The sequence below is a fragment of the Salvelinus sp. IW2-2015 genome, linkage group LG33, assembly GCF_002910315.2.
Source record: "Salvelinus sp. IW2-2015 linkage group LG33, ASM291031v2, whole genome shotgun sequence".
NCBI lineage: Eukaryota > Metazoa > Chordata > Actinopteri > Salmoniformes > Salmonidae > Salvelinus > Salvelinus sp. IW2-2015.
The window spans coordinates 24,338,552-24,359,627 of record NC_036872.1 but is presented as its reverse complement, the minus strand read 5'-3'; the positions used below and the strand labels follow the sequence as shown (position 1 = coordinate 24,359,627).

General features: G+C 44.3%; 1 protein-coding gene across 1 annotated transcript in view; it reads right to left on the bottom strand.

Moving 5' to 3' along the window:
- Nucleotides 1-3,271: 3,271 nt before the first annotated feature.
- LOC111957434 (LETM1 domain-containing protein LETM2, mitochondrial) overlaps nt 3,272-21,076 on the bottom strand; it is a 22,851-nt gene continuing 5,046 nt past the window's right edge. Inside the window, exons 2-10 of the mRNA XM_023978253.2 lie at nt 16,268-16,336; nt 15,554-16,079; nt 11,653-11,796; nt 10,466-10,609; nt 9,924-10,247; nt 9,600-9,719; nt 8,893-8,988; nt 4,252-4,317; nt 3,272-3,777 (exon numbers count right to left, since the gene is read on the bottom strand). Of these exons, the coding sequence (XP_023834021.1) occupies nt 3,724-3,777; nt 4,252-4,317; nt 8,893-8,988; nt 9,600-9,719; nt 9,924-10,247; nt 10,466-10,609; nt 11,653-11,796; nt 15,554-16,079; nt 16,268-16,314 (1,521 nt within the window). The 5' untranslated portion in view covers nt 16,315-16,336 and the 3' untranslated portion in view covers nt 3,272-3,723. The remainder of the gene's footprint in view (nt 3,778-4,251; nt 4,318-8,892; nt 8,989-9,599; nt 9,720-9,923; nt 10,248-10,465; nt 10,610-11,652; nt 11,797-15,553; nt 16,080-16,267; nt 16,337-21,076) is intronic.

Genomic DNA, 21,076 nt, shown 5'->3' with positions numbered 1-21,076 from the left:
AACAAATCTCCCATTGATATCAATGGATGACTTATGTGGCTAGTTCTAGTAATACGTATCATATATTATATTAAGTTGATTCAAGCCCATGTCTTACTGTAGGACCATTGACCATATCTGCCATCAAATGATTGGATAAGTTACTGTTCCATTAAAGTTCTCCTGACCAAATCAACTCTCAATTTCACCACAAATTATCAACAGCAACACACTGAAATACCACAATGTCTGTCTTTCTCCGCAGGTCTGTGTGACATTAATGAGAAATACCTTTGGGAGTAAGTTCATGTTACCCAACTCCACACCAAACTAATCCTAATCCTACACACCGACCGCTCAGCAATATGGTGCTGCTCCACCTAGGTGTGATTTTCACTATATTGCTTGTACCAACAAGTGTCTAGGGGTTGGGGTTGGGAATTGGGCATGTGAGAGAGGGTTCATACAGGTGTTTACGTGAGTCTCTAAGTCTGTGTCCTAATTCTCTCCCAAATTCCTTTCCTAATCTAATTTCCTTCATGATCATTGATCCAAAAGGACCTAAAAAGGTAACAGCGTAAGCAATACAGTGGATTTCTTTCACCCATGTATGGACATGAAGGATAGGAGACAAGGTAAGTAATCAAGGCAGGGGAATTGGAACACAGTGTAAACATCTTCCATAAGAGCCAGTGGGGAAGGGGCAGAGGAGACACTCCACAGAGAGCATAGGTAACAAAGCACCTCGTTACAGACCTTCTGCCTGTAAATTCATTTTCTAAACAATCCTTAAACCAAGTAAAAAAATAAACTGTTGGGATGGAAAGAAGTGTCCCAGGTCCAATAGTACTCCCTTGAAGTAATAACAGATCTGAGAAGGTTGGATTGGTCAAAGCAGAAGGTTGGACATCTTGCTTTCGATTATCCACTCACATACAGATCGGAGATAGGGAAGACGCACTATGATGAAACAATGTAATTTGGTTGGTGAGTTGTGGGAGAGGTTCATAAAAAGGTAATCCCCTAACTTAAGGTTTTCCTCAATGCTAAGGCAACACTAAACGCACACTCTCACACACTGAAGCATAAAGCATATACAGTAGAGTACACATATGTTTATATGGTAAACCTTCCAAATACCTTCTTGTTCACATGGTTGTATTAACTCTAAATGTAAGCAGGATATGTACTAGGCATTTCAGCATGAAATAGGGGCCATCTTTCAAGCTCTTTGAGAATCTAAAATAAAATGTAACACTAGTGCAATCCTTTAACAGTTGGCAAATCCTGCATTTTCATGTGGTTTCACTCAAATTCATTATTTGAGATTTCTCTGTAGATATTTCATTAGTTTTGTTGGAACAGTGGGTATGGATCATATCCAATAGCAGTCAAGTATTATCTTTTTATTTTTTTTATTTTTATGTGTAAATAAACGGTAGTACTGTCATAGCATTAACACAATATATACACTGTATATTTCAATAGAAAAGCTAATTGTCCACAGATTGGCGGTTGTGTTTATAATCAAGTTTTAAACTGTGTGGTTGAGCCTTGAATGCTGTTTGGCTGAAAGCCGTGGTATATCACACCGTATACCACGGGTATGATAAAATATTTATTTTTACTGCTCCAAATACATTGGTAACCAGTTAATAGCAATAAGGTTCCTTGGGGGTTTGTGATATATGGCCAATATACCACGGCAAAGGGCTGTGCGTTGCGTCATGCATAAGAAAAGCCCTTGGTATATTGGCCATATACACCACACCTCCTCGGGCCTTATTGCTTAATTAGGCGCTACTACAGCCTCTTCTGTGTTAATGAGTGAACTTTCTCGCACTCTTACAATCAAAAATAATCAGTGTTCATGTACTATTTACAGCTGCAATCAACTACACAATGCCACTTCATTCAGTCATAGGGTGACACTTCACAATAAATTGCATAGATACCACGTGTTACATTTTCTGGTGTAATTAAATGCAACTACACTGTAACTACCTGGACATAATTTGTAAAATGTCCTTACTTTAGACATTAGTGTTTTGTACCTTATCTGTAATTACCATTTACATCTGAACAATTACAGTCTGGTTTCCAGGGTAGTTAGAGAGTAACTTCATGGCATAAAGGCAAGTTAAAGTGAAGTGTTGCCCAGTCTTAAGATTGAAATATTCAACAAACAAAAAATAAAATATTATGAGGGCAAAAGTTCATAGAACTCTTTAGTTTTGAGAGAGCTTGAGGGAGTGGCAAACCAACTGGACAGAACAGTTGTACCTTTTCTACCAGACAATGAACATTGTACAGGGTATTTACAAATATACAAGAGAAAGAGGTGGTGGTTTTTGTTAGTCTGATCTGGAGGTGATTCAGCCAACTCAAGAGACAAAACACACCTTTTCAAAGCAGCGGGTGGCCGTCCTATCACCTCTGACTAAAATGTCGGCCTTCATTTTCTGTTCACTTCACAACAACTCTACATGTTGAATCCCCACCGTTTGTCAACACCAAGGTGGTGACCCCTAAAGGCGTCAGCATGCTTCAGCTCGGCTGGCGCCTAACCCAACGAGTGTGCTTGCATACTCCCTTAAAATACACTTGTTTGAAAAACAAGAAAAAAGCATCGAACGCCGTAGCCAGTCTCAAAATGACTGTACACTTCCTCAAAAGTCAGAATTCATCTAAGATAACTCAAGAAACCTGTCATAAATTGACGTTTTTGCCCAAGACATCTTAGTTGCGCAATTTTACATCTAACTAAGATGAAAAAGGCGCAGTATTTCTTTATGATAAAAATGTCATGAAGACCATTCGTCTCTAGTTGAATGACAACAAAGACTTTATCGGAGAATCCCTACTGTTGAACAATCACCGATGAAGGGGTGTAGACTTCGGCTCCGAACTTCAGCTTGATCAAAACGAACAAAAGCGTAACAAAATGTCAGCATAATATATGCACATACTCTACCGAACTGTTTAGTCTGGGAAGCATGTGGACACCTTTAACACACCGCGGCCACCCACTGCTTTCGTCTTTGAGGTGTATCTAGTCAAGAGGAATCAGCTTCAGCGCCTAATGAATGAGTCTAAATACAACCTGAAGTGAAACAGACTAAAGTTACACCAGACCAACCAACCAGCCGGTGTCTACTCTTCAAGGACATAAAAATAATAATAATATTTGTTACATCACTGGGTTACTGTGATCCCAAAACAAAACAATTATCCTAATCCAGGGTCTTTTCAGAGTTTGTTACATTACATTGTCCTGCTGAGTTTGAGTGTGAAACCCAATGGATGGAGTGCATGAACTTGAAACCAAATAGATGCAGGTGAGAAGACCCAGAGAATGAACAGACAGAGCAGAGGTGTGTGTCCCGTTTGAAACGCCTGCCAGCGACCTCAATCCAGGTGTAGCCAGAGAGGATAGGGCTCTGATCCATGGACAGAATTAAAGAGAGCAAAAGTGCTATCTTAGCCAAACGTCGTCTGGTCTGACGGCATTAACATCTCATGTGATGATCTTATGACCCCTCTCTCCATCAGACACCGATCCCATTGGCTATAAAGGGATCTTAGACTCAGGAGGAGGCGGCGTTAAGGAGGGTAGATGGGTGGTTGGGTTGACTGATCCCTTAGGTTGTCGATTAGCTTGATTGTCTAGCCCCCCCAACCCATGAGGACACTGGGTTGTGGTGTGGTCAAGCCCCTGCAGTCCTGCTCACTGTTAGCTCCTCCTCACACTCCGTTGGCGCTCATCTTGCTCTTCTGGGACGCCTCTGCTCCTTTAGCCTACAGGTCAGAGGACAATGGTTATTCTAGGAACAAACAATGAAAAAGAGACCAATGGCATTCATTGAATTATGGTGACATGGACTTTAACAAATGAAATAAACATACTTTTAAATAGCTTATTTACATACATCAGTGCATGGTGTTTATTGACTTGATATTTTAGGAACCTGTTGTTATGGGCATACTGTAATTTAACTACTAAATGGTTAATTGTCGTATAGTTAATTTGTTTGTTCCCGTAGAGCAAGTGTGTGTGTGTGTGTGTGTGTGAGAGAGACTAGGATGTCGTGAGAAAGATGAGACCGTATTGGCCTTAATGGGATTACAGCCACAAACTTGGAAACACACACGCACTGGTTTATCCTCACGGTCATCACTATCTGGCCATGCTAGAAAAGCACTGCACTTTCTGCCATTCCATCTGGTAACTAATCCCTGTGGGTATATGACTGGGGGTCAAAGGTGACTGACCTGGATGACCTGGGCAGGGGTAGGAGGTTTGTCTGAGATGGCAGCATTGTCTCTCAACTCCTCTGCCTGGAGGAACAGAAACACACCAGACATGAGGACACTGTATACTGCTTCATCCTGGAGAAGATTCCTGACCGGTCTGTCTTTGACCAGTGCTACCAAGCTCATGATTGGGGCTCATGATTTGTGGGAAAATTGTATGCCTTCTATCTTTGGCTTTTGTTATCTAATGAAAGCACTTTGTGTTTTGATGAAACGTGAGTGATGATCCAATCATGTGTTGCATTCCATTTCCCTTCCATAAAAAAAGTGCTCATGTTTTATACCCTTTACTGTGTAGCCTAGCCAAAATCAGACCATATTGAGAAGCAATCGTTTTATATAAACTTTAATGTAGCCTAGGCCTACTGGTTGTATGAATTTGGGATCTATTGTCCCACYACTGTCCAAGAGTCTGTTTGGGCTATTTCTTTCTCGACAAGCTGACCAATAGAATAGGTCAACTTTTCTACTATGGGGGAATTGTAGATTGACATAGGCTAGTGATTTTCCTGTTCATTACTCATCTTGTTGGCTGGGGAGAAGTAAATGTGGGCATCGGAATTCGGTAAGAAGGAACCGCACACCGTTCTGTTAAAATGAATTACCATAATCGAAATCTGAATTCAGTCATTCTGAGCACTGTGGGTGAACACCGTTAACTCGAAATGACACAACGACAAGGTTCCAGTTTAACAAAGTTTACTATACGAACACACTACAAGTAGCCATTACACTCAAGGCTAGGTCCATCAACGACCAGACTTCCTGCGCATGCGCACTCTTGACTGAGTGATAAGCCCCGTAATAACAGAAATATAGGGATACTTAAAACATGAACTTAACAATCTCCCCCTTTTCTTTAAAGACAAATAAAACATCAACAACATAATTAAATGTCCAYGTATTATTCAAGATCCCCATTACAAATGGGTTGTGTGACAGTTTTTATTTGTATAACTCAAGCTGCCACTTTCCATTACTGAGAGCCTGTAGGAGCACAAGACCGGATGCTCCTTTTTTAGTCAGACAGTCAGCAAGCTGTTCCTTTGTGGTCGACCACAGAATCCGCTGGATTCTCTGTGCTTGAATAAGTTCCTTGATGCTGCTAATCTCAAAGTCTTCTCTCTGTGACAGACTTGGTTGACTTCACAGCATCAACTAATGAGTAGTTGTCAGTGACACAAACTACAGGTAGGAAATGCCGTTTTGTCCCACCAGTGTTAACCTAGCGAAGCATCACTGAAGACAACTAGTTTCAAAGAGTCATCTTTTCCAACATGCTGAAACGTTAAAGTCACTTGTTGTGATTTCAGTTTACGAACAACCTTTGTTTGCCTCATGAATGGTTTGTACAGTGGCGTGTTTTGTTTTAGATGCCAAGTTGCAACCATCAAACCAGGTCTACTCTGTCTCGCAGCCCATAAAATTTGTCCTATCTTTGACCTCAATTGACCAGCTTCAATTCCACAGAGGGGAATTCCTTTGTACGGCTCTTGAAGAATCCATGTGGATGGGTTGAAGATTCTTGATATAGCTCTCCTGTTGCATCAGTATTTTTCCATCAACTGTAATAAACTCTATGCCAACATAACAAAAATGATCATGCTCCTCACGGCCAACCTAGAAAACAGCTTTGAGGTGTGGAATCACAGTTGAAGCAAAGGTCTGTGAGCCACCCCAGATAAAGTCATCAACATGACAGGCAAGTACCAGTCACATTGCAGTCTGATCAAGCCAATAGAAGACTGCAGGATCCACTTTTGTACATTTTTCCACCTGTATTCAGCATTGTTGCCTGACTTTGTTGTACCAGTAGAGTGATCCATCTGCCAGTCCATACACACACTTTTTTAGTTTCCACAGTGTTCCTTCGCTTTTAGCTTCGGGCGGAGGTCGGATGTGAATGTCCTTGACAGCTCTGTTCCCTGCAAAAATCCAGATTTGATGTCTATGGAATTAATTTTCCATTTTTTCTGGCAGATTACTGACATCAGCAATCTGAGTGACTCTGGCGCATGGCGGTGAGTCTTTTGGGAGTTCTTTAGCAGCCAGCTCCCAAAACCTCTAGCCACTAGACGTGCTTTGGGCACTATTCCAGTTAAGGATTCTTTAAGGGTACACACCCACCTTGTTGAGATGCACTTTTGGCCAATGTCTTTGACTTCCTCAAACACTCAATTTTTCCTCCAATTTTACTGTGAGCTCATCTAGCTTAGCTGAGTCAAATGACACGTCCTTTGTTTCAAGTACATCATCATTTTGAATGTCATTCTGTTTTTCTCAATTTTCCATTGGTTCAATTCTGATATTATCTACAAGTGACAGGTCAGCTGACCCTGTTGTACCAGAAAGTGTAGCTGGTTCAGAGTACTGCAAGTTGTACCAGTTCTTGTGTTWTGCTTTTCCTGCTCGTCCAATGACGGTTGCTGTATGTGGAATACCACTTTCTCTGTCCATGTATTTAACAGTTTGTCCAGTTTTCAGATTGGAACAACCATGTTCTCTTAACACATGTGGCTGTTGTTGAATGTTTTCCTCATTTGAACGCTCAACAGTATTACCTGTGGCATGGTTGAAGGTCTCTGCTCCATTTCCTGTGTCAGTTTCAGTGTCCATATCAATGGATGTGACATCTGGTAGGTTTGTGTCTGTTACTGTGTCCTTTTTGTCATTTTCATTAGGAGACTGATTCTCAGCAACAGCCCCTCTATCTTGTTGATCATTTACTTTCCGCAATCTTGAGTGATGCACCCTGACAATCATGCCTCCGTGCCTCACAAATATCACCACACCATCTTGACCAATGACTTCTCCCGGTCCTTTCCACTCTTGACAGTCAACTCGTTTGTAGTACACTTTGTTTCCAGTTTCGTACTTCTCATCATCATTATTCCCTGAACTGCTGAGAAACTTCAGAAGTCTGTCAACTGTATCATGTCCAAACTGTTTGTAAAGCTTTAACAATACTTTGTGTTTTTCTTTAGTGCTCATGTTCTCTGTGTCAGTCAGAATCTCATTTTTGCATGGACTGTGTGATGTCTTTGTCTAAAATGTTTACACAATAGTGGCCTGYGGTAGTAAGTTCAAGAGTCACTGGTTGTTTAAACATCACTGCCTTGTCATTTTTTATATCTAGTACAGCCTCTGCCTTCTTGAGGGAAGCTTTGCTTAATAGTAAGGGGATATCTGTAGGGACCACCTCTGTTTCAATGTGACACTTAGTCTGACCAATTTTTGCTGGTATCTTAACTCTCTTGGTAGAATGGACAATTATCCCATCTCCAAATTTGAAAGCTCTGTTGCTTGATGTGTCAATCATATTTTGTACTTCTTTCATATTTAGTTCACTGACATAGCTATCAAGCCATTTTGCACCACACACTGTACGTGTACATGCAGTATCAATCACAGCATATCCTAAGGATTCAACTATAAAAATCTCAGTATCAGAAGCAGATTCATTTGAAAACAGTGTAATGTTACACTGATCTATCTCTGTGTTTACATTTTCCTCTGTTAGTTTAACTTGTTCATTTTTATGAGGACAGTCTTTAACCCAATGGTAAGTACTTTGACAAATAGCACATTTCGATCTCCTTCCATATTTGTCCAGTGGATTTGTGCCGGAAAATGGCGCCCTCTTCTGGTTGTCTTGAGAACGTGACTTGTTGGCGCCTTTTCTGTGCTGCTCGGTGTAATATGCTGCGTCACTCACTTGCATTCCATCTGTTATTGGCGCGACAGACGTCTTTTCACCAAATATTATTTTTAGTGCCGACTTCATAGATGCAAAAGTCAGCACAGTACAAGCAGTCAAAGCCAACTGTTTCTCCCTACCATCTAGACAGGCAGTATCTAGCAACTTGAAAYCTAACACTGCATCCGGGAGAACCATGTCGTACTTGCGCATCCTATTGTACCTCTGTTCGAAATCAATGATGTAGTCCGTCATTGCAACCGAAATATCTCTCGTAACACTGTCAAAGTTTGAATATGCCTCGTAGGCACGGTCTTTCTCTTCTTTAAGAAATACAGAATCCAGTGCTTTGATCAAAGTTCCCATACCGTCATCRTTGTTCAAATCCTCAACGGATATTTCCAGTGCTGTATCTCTCGCTCTTCCCTCGAGCGATAATACCACCGCAAGTGCTTGCTTTTTKMCYTCCAGATTAGTAACGCGTGTCCAGATTCCCAGTTCATTTTTCCAACTTTCGTACGACCTCTTCTCGTCGAAGCGAGGTGYCACATTGTAGTTATTAGCCATCCTCTGCTACCAATGTTAACTCGAAATGACACAACGACAAGGTTCCAGTTTAACAAAGTTTACTATACTATATGAACACACTACAAGTAGCCATTACACTCAAGGCTAGGTCCATCAACGACCAGACTTCCTGCGCATGCGCACTCTTGACTGAGTGATAAGCCCCGTAATAACAGAAATATAGGGATACTTAAAACATGAACTTAACAAACACCCTAATCAGGTTACACATCCAATGCATATGGGTCCGGTAAATTCAAATGCTGCCGGTCAAACGCCACATTTTCATAACAGAAACCTTGTTGTCGTGTGTGTGTGTCTGTCTGTGTACTGACCGGCCTGTCTTTGATGACCAGAGCTGGGTCTACCAGTAAGTCTGAGGAGGAAGCTGTGGTTCCCTCTGGGATCTCAGCTGGGGGAGGAGTGGCCTTCTGCAACACACAACACAACTCGATGTTACATTACTATCATACATACTTACACATTTCTCTCATGATCTCACACTGTTCTGAAAACAAAAACACACACACAAATGGAATGATAAAGCCAGTAGTGTAAGCAGCGGTGGTGCCTTCCACAAAGTGTCCTGAGACTGTTGTGGTGATAGAGACTCATAGGCTGCATTTACACAGTCTTTTGACCAATCAGATCAGTTTTGAGCTGATGTGAAAAGAGCTGATGTGATAGTTCAAAAGACCAATTAGTGGAAAAAATATCACAATTGGGCTGGCTGTGAAAACTCAGCCTTAGAGAGTTGGCAGCAAGTACAGTACTTCACATGGCTGACCTGCATTTCTACATCACTACAGTCATGAGAATGTGGGCAGGTCTCCATGATCTGATGGTCAAGCCTTAGTTCTCGGGGAAACCTGTGCTTCTATGGGACTCACTGAAGGCAGAAATGTACCTTGATCCCAAACCTAGAATCAGATTACCTTTCAGCATTCTGAACTGAGCTGGTTGGGGGTGTCTTACCTCTAATTGGGTACAGGGGGTATGATGTCTTACCTCTAGTTTGGGTACAGGGGGTATGATGTCTTACCTCTAGTTTGGGTACAGGGGGTATGACGGGTATGATGGGTTTGACGTCAGTCAGGTACATGGCTCTGGAGAGCAGCAGCAGAGAGGGAGGAACGTTCTCCTTCAAGTGCAGGTCCAACCACTAGAACAGACAGAGAGAGAGAGGTTACGGGTCACTGAAGAAGCCAATTGTTTGTTGTCCAAAATGGCACCCTATTCCCTTAGAAATAGGGTGCCATTTGGGACGCATCTCTTATAATACAATTAATAGATTGATTCCTTTACTGGCTTGAAGTGATGCATCTTTAACAAGGTGATCTGCAGATAGATAGGTTGAGTGTCTGACCTGTTGCATCTGCTGATGTAACTGGTCAGTGGTCAGACCCAGTGACCTCATCCCTCTGCTACGACATGCTGCCTGTAGCTCTGACACACTCATAGCAGGCACACCCTCAGTGGCTATCAACTCGTCATCTGCTTTGATGTTTCTCAGCTGCATCATAAGCTGGAAGCGGAGCAGGTTATTGGTTCCTATGGGCTGCAGCTCTAGCAGCTTACACAGGGCCACCAGCTGGGGGCGCTCTAGATGCTCCAGCGTCAACTCGTCTTCAAACAGCTTGGAGAACTTGACAATGTCCTTAGTGGTGGGCTGCTCCCCTGTGTGACGAACCTGGAGATGACAGAGGGAGGACAGGGGTTAGTTAGAGCAGTCTTGGGACTCTAGTCATGCAGACAGGCTTAGGACGTATAATCACATCTTGAGCGTTATCAGGTCTGTAAGACCTTTTGACAAGGGCTACCGAACACAACGGGAGGAACATTTGAAACACTCATTAAATCATGAATCAGAGCTTTGGATGAGTGACCTTTGCCCCCTGGCTAAATTACCTTCTGTACGTAGGTGGAGAAGCGCTGCGTCTCGTCCTCGGTCAAAGCCTTGGTCTTGTTCCTCTTGGCCATCTCTGCTATGGTCTCCTGGAGGAACTTAGCCAGCTCCAGCTTAGCAGCAAGACCCTTTTTCTGCTTCTCCACCTAAAGAGAAAGAAAAGGGAGAAACAGAGAGGGAGAGAAGGATAGGAGAAAGAGATTATTATAAAGAGTTATTTCTCAAATGGTCCTTATGCATAATCTAGCATTAGCTAATAGCAATTGGTTTAGAATGTTCTAAAAAGGAGCCTCAATCGCATTTAATCAAGTTGAAAGGTAATGTTTAAAAGGGTATATTTAAGCAATAAGGCATGGGGGTGTGGTATATMGSCKATATACCACAAACCCCCGAGGTACCTTATTGCTATTATAAACTGGTTACCAATGTAATTAGAGCAGTAAAAATAAATGTTTTGTCATGGTATACGGTCTGATATACCACGGCTGTCATCCAATCAGCATTCAGGGCTCAAACCACCCTGTTCATAATTGAAAACATTCCCACTTCAAAATGCACCAGTTGGCTAAAGGTGGTCTTTACCACTGCTTCCTGTTGGTATCCCAACGGCCATGATGTGAGAGGCCAGGCCAGGCACCACTGTTGTACAGGAGCAGGAGGACATATCTGAGAGTCATTCAGCCATGAGCAGACAGGGACCATTAGACCCGACAGGTCAGGCCTACTGGAGCTAATCCCACACAAAGACCTGGGGTATATCCCAATAATCTCTCTCTCTTCCTGAAGTGTGCACTCGTTGACTATTCCTGACAAATGTAAAAACAATGGATTGGTGTAGGCATGGGCTAAAGAGTTTCTTAGAACAGTAATGCACTGTCAAATCTATGAAGGGAGGTGAACAAGTGCACACGTCGGGAGAAAGGAGAGATTATTGGGACACACCCCTGCTTATTCTACTGGCCTACAGGTCTGTGGAAGGATATTCCTACTGGGATGTATCTCAATAGTGTACTTTTGTCTCCTTTCATCTGCATTGATATGGAAGAACAGGAAAACAGCCATTTTCACCTAAAATATCATGACTTCAGATCAGTCCAGATGAAGGAGAGGAAACAAGGAAGCAAGTTTAGACCATTGATAAGCAGCATACAACAGGGTCATTAACATTGTAACAGCGTGAAAAACGTGCCTTCTTGGTCTCTGTCTCGAAGGTGGAGGGCAGCATCTCAGGGAAGAGCTTGAGGAAAACGGGAAGCAGGAACTCCATGAAGGGGACAATGATAAAGACCATGAAGGGTAGCAGGCGGAACAGGTCAGCACACGTCCTCATCAGCTGGAGAGACACAGATAACACTTAGCAAACCAAACAGTAACATGTCTGACAACGATAAGTAACAACGTCAAAGGAGAGGAGAGAGAAGAGATAGGGGGAGAGAGAGGGAGTGAGAGACAGAGAAAGGAGAGAGAGAGAGAGAGTAGAGCGAGAGAGGAAAGCGAGAGAGAAGAGAGCGAGAGACACAGCGAGAGACAGAGAGAGGAGCGAGAGAGAGAGAGCGAGTCAGAGAGAGGAGCCAGAGCGAGAACAAGAGTAGAGAGAGAGCGACAGAGTGAGAGAGAGAGAGGACAGCGAGACAGATAGAGGAGCCAGCGCGAGAGAGAGAACAAGAGAGAGCGGCAGAGAGAGAGAGAGAGACAGAGAGAGAGAATAACAGGGGTTGGAAGCCAAACATTTCCATATGGTTTATTGGCATTATAGAAGATGCAGTGATGCAATGTGAGTTTTGCAGTGCACAACACCTATGTACAGAGTGGATCCCAAACATTTAGAAATGTGACTGACAAAAACATTTTTAAATATGACCAACAAAACTTTTTCGCAAAAATGTTCTTTGACCTTTTGACCTCCCAAGTCACCAAAACGAATGTCTGTGGTCACATATTAAGCCATTAGACAAGAAGTATTCCACCTTGACCCACCATGGGCAACAATATGTTAGGATTCTGTCCCTCAGTCTCTGGCAAACTACCAGGARTGTGAGTCTTTCTAAAATAGACCGGTGCCGAGAAAAGCTCTACCATGGCATTTACACAGCATGGGTCACACGGCGGGCWGTTTTTTTAACCTTTATTTAACTAGGCAAGTCAGGAACAAATTCTGTTGGTGTGCCTATCCTGTATCATTTAAGCAATAGGGTCAATACATCCTTCTAAATCAGCCTTACTGATGAACCTGGCGGCTGAAGTCAGAGGACTTTTTTCTCTGCATTGAAAAGTATTGGGCGGGCCACCTATGTCCGTTTTCAGTGTAAACTTAAAGGACTAAAACAAGATATAAAGTAGGTAGAAAAATGTACCTAAATATATATTTTTTATAAAATCCTCTTTCAGGACAAACAATCTAAAATTCCAAAGATGCTGCATTCAGGAGTTTTTTGCCATGTTATTGGGCCCCCATTGATTTTGTTATAATGTTTGAGTCACTCAGATAGCATAAGCCATGGCAAAATGTGTATAATTGCAGGAAATGTGCTTTAAAACTGCAAAATGTTATCTTCACCACATGGCCAAATGTGTAGAAATTCAGGAAATTAGCTTTTGTCACTATGGCCAACAGGTGGGCTTCTAAAATTGGCTGAGGCTTCAACTAGAATACCTCACAGCATGTGGTGGACTGGTGGACTCCTTTGGTTGCGTTCAATAGGCACAACGAGAGAAAACAACATGTTCAAACTGAAAGCAAAAATGAGCAGCATTGTTACTGGTTTAACAAGTTTAACGGGTAACACCTTTCCCTGTTACGTGCCTGACTGCTGAACACCTCCCAGAGATTGAGGTGATCAGCTGAACATTGTTTCATGATTCTCAGGTTCCTGGTACTCCTAAAGTACTACATTGCTGTAAATCCTGCCCTCCAATTAACTGTTATTAACTGTTACATAAGACAGATCTATGAGAATCACGAGACTACAGTATGCCAAAGCTTTCTTTGGTAACTGTAGGATGTACAGTAAGACCATGGGTGTGTTCGTAAATTCAATCTGGAGTGCCAGTGCGCTCAGAGTGCCCTTTGGGCGTTCGTAAATTCAGAGCGTTGTCAGATTGTCCGTTTGTAAATTCAGAGCATTTCGCTCTCTGAGCGTTCAGAGCTCACACTAGACGCTCTGGCCGAGGAGTAGGGTTTATCCGTGCGTTCTGACCTCACAACAGCAGTCAAGCACCCAAGTTAACTGGCTAACGTTGGTTAGCTTGCTAGCTACTTCCAGACACAAATGAGAGAACAGCTCACTCTGACCATTTTACTCACTCTGGCAGAGCTGGTTAGGCTGTTTCCATGTTATCTAGAGCGTTGGTGACTGTAACTGTGCTGCTGGCAACAATTTAATTACGCTTTTTTGACAACATTTGTTTACACCTGCCATATTCGAACGGGTGTTGAGCGTTCGTAAATTCCTCAAATATTCTAAACTCTGGCACACTCAGACGAGAGTGCTCTGAAATCGAAGGATAGCAAGAGCGAATTTACGAAAGGCACCCCATTTCAAAGCCATAGATTTAGTATTCTAATGGGAATTCTTATCATGTTATTATTGTCATGGAGCGTTGAGCGTCAACATGGAGGGTAGTAGTTAGCAGAGAAAGTGCTGCTCGTCTAGACCGTGAACCCTTCAACCAACTGCAGTCACTGTTAGAAACAGGACACCCTCTGAATTGGATTCCCCAAGATGGAGCTGTGTCACCACGTTATGCGTATCAAATCCCCATCTCAAATGGGACCCAATTCCTTATATAGTGCACTACTTTTGAACAGAAGTCTATGAGGCCCTAGTCAAAACAAGTGCACTACATAGGGAATAGGGTGCCATTTGGGACGCATCCAAGGTTCTCTCACCCTGCCCTCAGGCATAAAATTATGATTCACCCTGTTATTTACTAGGGTTTGGCAGTATCCTGATTTTCATACCATCTCTGTACCATACCGGGGAATATGGTATTACCGGAAGTGCACATAAGGGGCGCGTTTTACATTTTTTGTGTGGGGGGGGAACAAGGGATCTTGATCCAGGAGGGGATTCAATGTCTCTGCTGGAACCAAGAAGCTTGATCTTGACATCTAGCCACTTAGCTAGCAAGTTAGTAAACCAAATGCATAGCTGGAGCCCTGAGCTGGGTATAACATATTTGACATATCTTAGATTTCTTATAGTTATAAGCAGTGGTGTAGCACTCACACCCAGACCCCCAAAAAACGAACAAAACAAACGTTTTTTTCTTCTTCTGTATTTAAAATCATATGTCCGGTACTTCTAAATACACTGTATATCGCCCAAGCCTTTTATTTACTCCTTCAGGAACATGTTAAACACAGAGAGAGTTCAGCCTACACTTCCTGCATGGTCACAACAATGACAGTCTGACCTACTATACACATGCTGGCTGCCGTGAGGGCAATATGCAGGAGACAGTTTAGAGTCAACCTAAAACATAGTCACATACAGGTCAAATACAGCTCAGCACTTTCAATCAATGTTTACATGCTGATCATCCTCATTAAGTCTAACCAAGCTCTAGTCTCGTCCAGTGTTGGTCAGATCGGTGGAACCAATAGACGGATTGGTTGTTCAGCAACAAAACCGACGCGTACGCAACTATAGGGCAAAACAGGTGGGGTTGGCTTAGATTGATTATAACATGTAAACTATATTTCGTCTCCAATGTTTATTGAAAACATAAATGAAGTTGCACAATGAGTACTCTCAAATACAACATTACAGATGTTGGTTAGCTAGCTAGCAAATTTGACATCAGTCAAAACACCTCAAAACAAGACATGGTATCAACAAGATCAACCATGCTGAAACAAGACACATGATTCACAACATGACAGTTTCTTGTCATTGTTGCTAGCTACCTGGTCACCCAGAACCATTACAACACATGGCCTTCTGCCCCTTTGAGGCAAACACAAAGTTTTTGTGATATTGTCAGCTAAGCTGTCCATTGGTGGGACGTTATGGGCCATGGTGGCTAACGACTGGGATGGAGAAGGTAGATGAAACATTGGTTTATTTGTATCACTCCCCCGGCCTTACCCGTCTCCTCTCCCTGCGTGAGAGCAGTTGTCCGTGCAGAAGTCTCCACACCATCCTCCCTGCGATCTTGGTATCGATTCCCAGCAGCCTGAAACCATTGTAGTAGTGCTTCAGCTCATCCACTACCCTCTGGCCAATAGACTTCCTCACTACCTGGACCGTAGGGGCAGCTGTAGCCGCTACAGTGACGGCAGCGGGGGGAGCAGGGGCTGGAGGTTGGGGTGCGGGGACAGAGGGGCCATTCTTGGGGGTCCCTGGGGGGTCATCCTGGGCTGGGGTGGCGGGGGCTTTGGTGTCCTGCTTGGTGCCCTGCAGCCAGACACAGGAGCTGTGCAGAGATCTGGCCAGCAGGGTGGTGTGGTGGGGTCTGGCGCCATGGAGTCGAACGCACTGAGGATAGCCAGACCTGGAGTGCCTGAGGGAGGTTAGGGGTGACACGCGGCTGGCGGGGTCCAGGTGGTGGTGGACGTAAGCAGTGTAGGGGAGGGGACAGCAGCTGTGCCTTTTAGACAGCAGGTAAGATCCCCTGGAGACAGAACACAGATACACCTGTATGTCAGTGACTGCCTGGTCATATGACTTCCTGAGTGTTAATCAACTGATTTAGCACCCAGGGATCTTGTGGACACGGACAGTGGCCCCACTGTCTGTGTAGTAGAGGTTAGTGCAGGTCTAAATGGTTTKTAATGTAGAGCAGGTGCCCTGGTCTCCTACCTTGATCTTGTTACTGCCAGAAGCACCTGTGGACTGAACACTGCCATTGCACCGGCAAATCGAGGTCTCCTGAAAGGGTGAACAACAAGATCAGTGAAATTAATAAATAATGTTACTTTACAATTTTCGAGGACTGATGGATGTATAGTGTGAAGCTATTTAATTTTGAACCCCATGTCTTTGTAATGTATTTAGTAGGGGTGTGACATTTAAACAACATTGGGATCGTTAACGTTTAGAAAGAAATCACTAACCGAAAATGTTTAAATCACAGTGCAGTTATCACAAAACATTATTTATTTGACGTGCTATAGACTATGATAGGCTATAAAAAGGCCTTGGGAAAGTTGTATAATTTAAATAAAACCAGGGAGAAAGAGGCAAACTTCAGGCTACTTTGGTGAATATGCGTGTGGAAAGCTCTATCCTAACTAACTTTCTTGATTKTTTTCTTTACATGTTATTTTCTATGGTGGAGGGTTAATGCAATATTTGTTTTAGCGGTATCCAAAGTTTTTTTTCAAAGTTAGGGTGGAAGAGGACAGAGTAACTTTCCTGGGGTTTGGAAGTTGTGGTGTGCGCGATGGCTTCTCAGCCTAGCGCGGAGGAGACGCTGTCTATACAGCATGGATTCAGGTGTGTTCCTGAGAACGGAGTTAAGGTGGAGGAGGTTCTGCTCGCGGTCGGTGAACAGGTAGGAGCTGAGTTTATACATTCTGCTTCTAGAATGAACAAAGCTGTGGTTGTGTTCATGAAAAGGGCTAATTAGGTTTGGTAGGCTAATTGCTAGCGAATATTTGTAAGGTGTGTTGGTGTCAATTTCACCTCTCTCTACCCTTCAACAAGAGTTGTAGTGGCAAATTTGCCTCCGTTTATTACGGATGATCAAATTAGGAAAGAGCTGAGTCGTTTTGGTAAGTTTGCTAGCGGTTTCCGTGTACTGTCAGCAGGGTTTCAGGCAGATGTCGTTAAGCACGTTGTTTCGTTCCGGAGGCAAGTGTTTATGTTTCTGAACAACAACGAGCAACAGCTAAATGTGCACTTTAAAGTGAGACATGGGAGGGGCTCTATGCAGGTTTTGCCAGCACAGATAGTCTACGGTGTTTTGAATGTGGGGATTTGGGGCACAAGAGTTTTGCGTGCCCACACAAAGGCCGTAGACAAGGTGAGGGTACAAGCGCCAGTGGTGGAAATCGAGGTCAAAGTGCAGGGGGTAAGGAGATGCAGAAGCAGAGGCTGGGCCTAGTCAGGTTAGAGATGGTGGTGTAGATGAGGCTGGGCCTAGTCAGGCTAGAGATGGTGGGGTAGCTGTAGCTGAGTTTAGTCAGGCTAGAGATGGTGGGGTAGTGGGGCTGGGTCTAGTCAGGCTAGAGATGGTAGGGAAGCAGAGGCCGGGTCTAGTCAGGCTAGAGATGGTGGGGTAGCTGAGGCTGAGCCTAGTTATGCTATGGAGGGTGGTGTAAGGGTGCTGGGTCTAGGCAGGATATGGATGGTGGTATAGCAGAGGCTGAGTCTAGTCAGGCTATGGATGTGGGGTAGCTGAGGCTGGCCCTAGTCATGCTATGGAGGGTGGGGTAGCTGAGGCTGGCCCTAGTCATGCTATGGAGGGTGGCTATGGAGGGTGGTGTAGATACTGGTCTAGTCAGGTTATTCTAGTGGATGAGGAGAGTATAGTGGGAAGTGTAAGGATTAGGGGGGGAGAGGAGGGTGTCAAGAGGAAAAGGAAAAAGGGTGTGGACAAAGGCACCATGGAAATGTTGCTGTTGCTGTGGTGAGGCCTAACCAGAGAGAAAGGGCAGGTGGTCAGGGTGGGAGATAGAGAAGAGGAGGAAAGTGAGTCTGAGGAAGAGGATGAGGAGTTATTTTTTTCAGACTCCTCTTCAATTGGCCGGAGCTGACAGCCAGTCAACCAGAGGGGTTAAGTACACGTTGAGAGAACTGACAAGGTTCCTGAATGAGACTAAGGGGAAAAATTAATCTTGAGGCTTTTTTTCCTGATTCTAGAAAGTTTGTAAGATCAGTACAACATGCTATGAGAAATGAGGGCATGGTGTCCTCTCACCCAAGAAACGGTTTAGGTTGAGGAAGTGGGTCCAACAACAGTGCGTAAGGTTTACCTTCAGACCTGTTTAAATGTTTAATTTCTTACTGACACATGGGGCTTTTTGAGCTTTCCTATTGGTTATTTTCCTGCTGGCTTTTTCCCACTTCTTATGGAGACTCTTCGGGTAGGCTCGCTCAATATAAATGGGCCAGAGATGCGGGAAAGAGGAGTGTGTTGGGTGAATATGTAAACAAAAGAAAGTACAGGTGTTTGTTTCTGCAGGAGACGCATAGTGATGTGGTGGAATGAAGTTGATTGGGGGGCTCTGGTTGGAAGGGGCAAGTGTGTTGAGCCATGGGACAAATCTTAGTGCAGCGGGGTGGCAGTCCCTTTTGCACCGGGTCTGGCTGTAAAAATTTGGCTCCTCAAAGGAGGTGTGTAGGGGCAGGTTGCTTGTTGTTAAGCAGAAATTAACAACATGGGTTTTGTCTTTATAAATGTGTATGCGCCTACACAGGGAGAGAAAGAGGGTTCTATTTGGGAGTCTTAGACAGGAACTCTCACAAGTAGCGCCTGAGGAGACGCTGGTGATCGGAGGTGACTGGAACTGTACAATGGATTTTACAAAAGACAGAAATGGGGAAGAGCCTCAGTCAGTGTCAGTGAGTTTAAGGGACATCTATAATCAGTTTTTGACCTAGTGGATTGGAGAAACTAAACATCCAAACACAAACAGTATTACGTGGTGAAGTTTTGTTGGGCTAGGGTGAGTCAGCTCGACTTGATCGGTTTTACATGTCCAGGAATCAGAGCAATAGGCTGCTGGTGCCTACCATTCTCCCAGTGGGGTTTTCGGATCACCACATCACCTATGGCTCGCTTGTCTATTTCACCAGGCGCCCGGCAGGCATCTTATTGAAGGTTCAATGTAAAGCTCTTACAAGATGCCACTTTTTGCATCAGTTTTACACAGACTTTTTGGGAAAGGTGAATGGCAAGCGAAGACGAGGAGTATGAGTCTCTAGTCAATGGTGGATGTGGGAAGTGCAAATTCGGCTTTTTCTGTCAACAGTACACAGCTCTCTCATCATCAGAGGCTAGGAAGAGTATTGGGGGAACTAGACGGGCGTATTAGTGAGATGGAGGTAGAGATGGTGGGGCAAGGCAATGTAGGCCTCCAGGCTAATTTAGCCGAATTACGTAGGGACCTGGGCAGTTTTCCAGGTTTAAAGCAAGGGAGCACTTGTAAGAGCTAGGTTCTCCATGCTCAAGGAGATGGATGCTCCCAGTCCTTCTTCTTTTGGTTTGGAAAGGACAGAGCAGTGAAGCCAAGGGTAATGCATTGTTCTACGCTGTCTGATGGGCGGGTGACCTCTGTGGTGGGGGAGATGCGGGAGCGGACTGGTGGAGTTTTATACTGAATTGTATAGGGCAGAAATGTGTGATCCTATGTGTGCTCAGGTCTGTTCGCAGGACTCCCTAAGCTCTCTCGGGACAGAGGATGAAATGGACATTCCTCTGTTGTACAATGAACTGGCAGAGGCCGTACCCAGATGTCCCGGGTCATGCACCGGGGGGTCCGATGGACTCCCAGTGGAGTTTTTACCAAAAAATTTGGGGAATAATTGGACGGGACTTCTTTTGCGTCTTGCCGTGAATGCATCGGGAGGGAGTTTGCGATGAGCTGCCGTCGAGCGGCTCTGACTCTCCTGCCCAAAAAAGGGGACTTGTGTGAACTTAAGAACTGGAGGCCTGTGCATTACTCTGTGCGGACTACAAGATTTTGCCAAGGTCCTCTCTAACAGACTGAAGTCCCATCTGGACTCTATATACAAGGACCAGACATTATTGTTACCGGGACGCTCAATCAGGACAACTTGTTCTTGATTAGGAACATGTTGGACTTGGTCGAGAGGTTCTATATGTGAACTTTTGGACTGGTTCTTTAGATCAAGAGACGGCTTTGATAGAGTGGATCATGAGTATCTGTTTAATGTGATGTCTGTGTTTGGGTTTGGGAAGAGCTTTGTGAACTGTGTGAAGCTGTTGTATGCTGGGCGTCATGTATGGTTAAGGTGGGAGGGCGCTCAGTAGGCCTGTCTGGGTGAGCCGGGGCATTAGACAAGGATGCCCTCTATCTGGGCAGCTGTACACCTAGCCATTTGAGACCTTTTTTAGGACTGCTACGCAGGAGACTGCGGGAGTGTGCTGGACAGGCATGGAGGTGGTGACAGGAATAGCAGTCTCAGCATATTGCAGATGATGTTCTGTGATGGTGGATGGGCAAGATATGCAGGAACTAGAGACCAGTCTGAAGGTGTACGAGGGAGCTTCATCAGCTAAGGTAAACTGGGGAAAGAGCAAAGCTTCTGTTATGTGGGGCATGGGGGGATAGGGTCCTCCTCTGCTTCCAGGGGGTTGTCAGTGGGGGTTTGAAGGGCTTAAAGTGTTTGGGGGTGTAACCTGGGCTCGGAGAGGTGGGTCAGCAAGAACTGGAGGGCTGTCCACGGCAGTGGTGTCAAGGAACTGGCCAGGTGGAGGTGGCTCCTGTCCAAGTGTCATATAGGGGAGGGTGCTGATAATTAACAACCTGGTGGCATCTTCCTTGTGGCATAAACTGGCTGTCCTCAACCCCCCGCGCGGTCTGCTTGCAGACCTGCAACGCAAGCTGGTGGACTTCTTTTGGTCGGGACATCACTGGCTGAGGCAGCAGTGGTTGTACATGACACGTTCACGAAGGAGGACAGGGCCTGGTGGAACTGGAA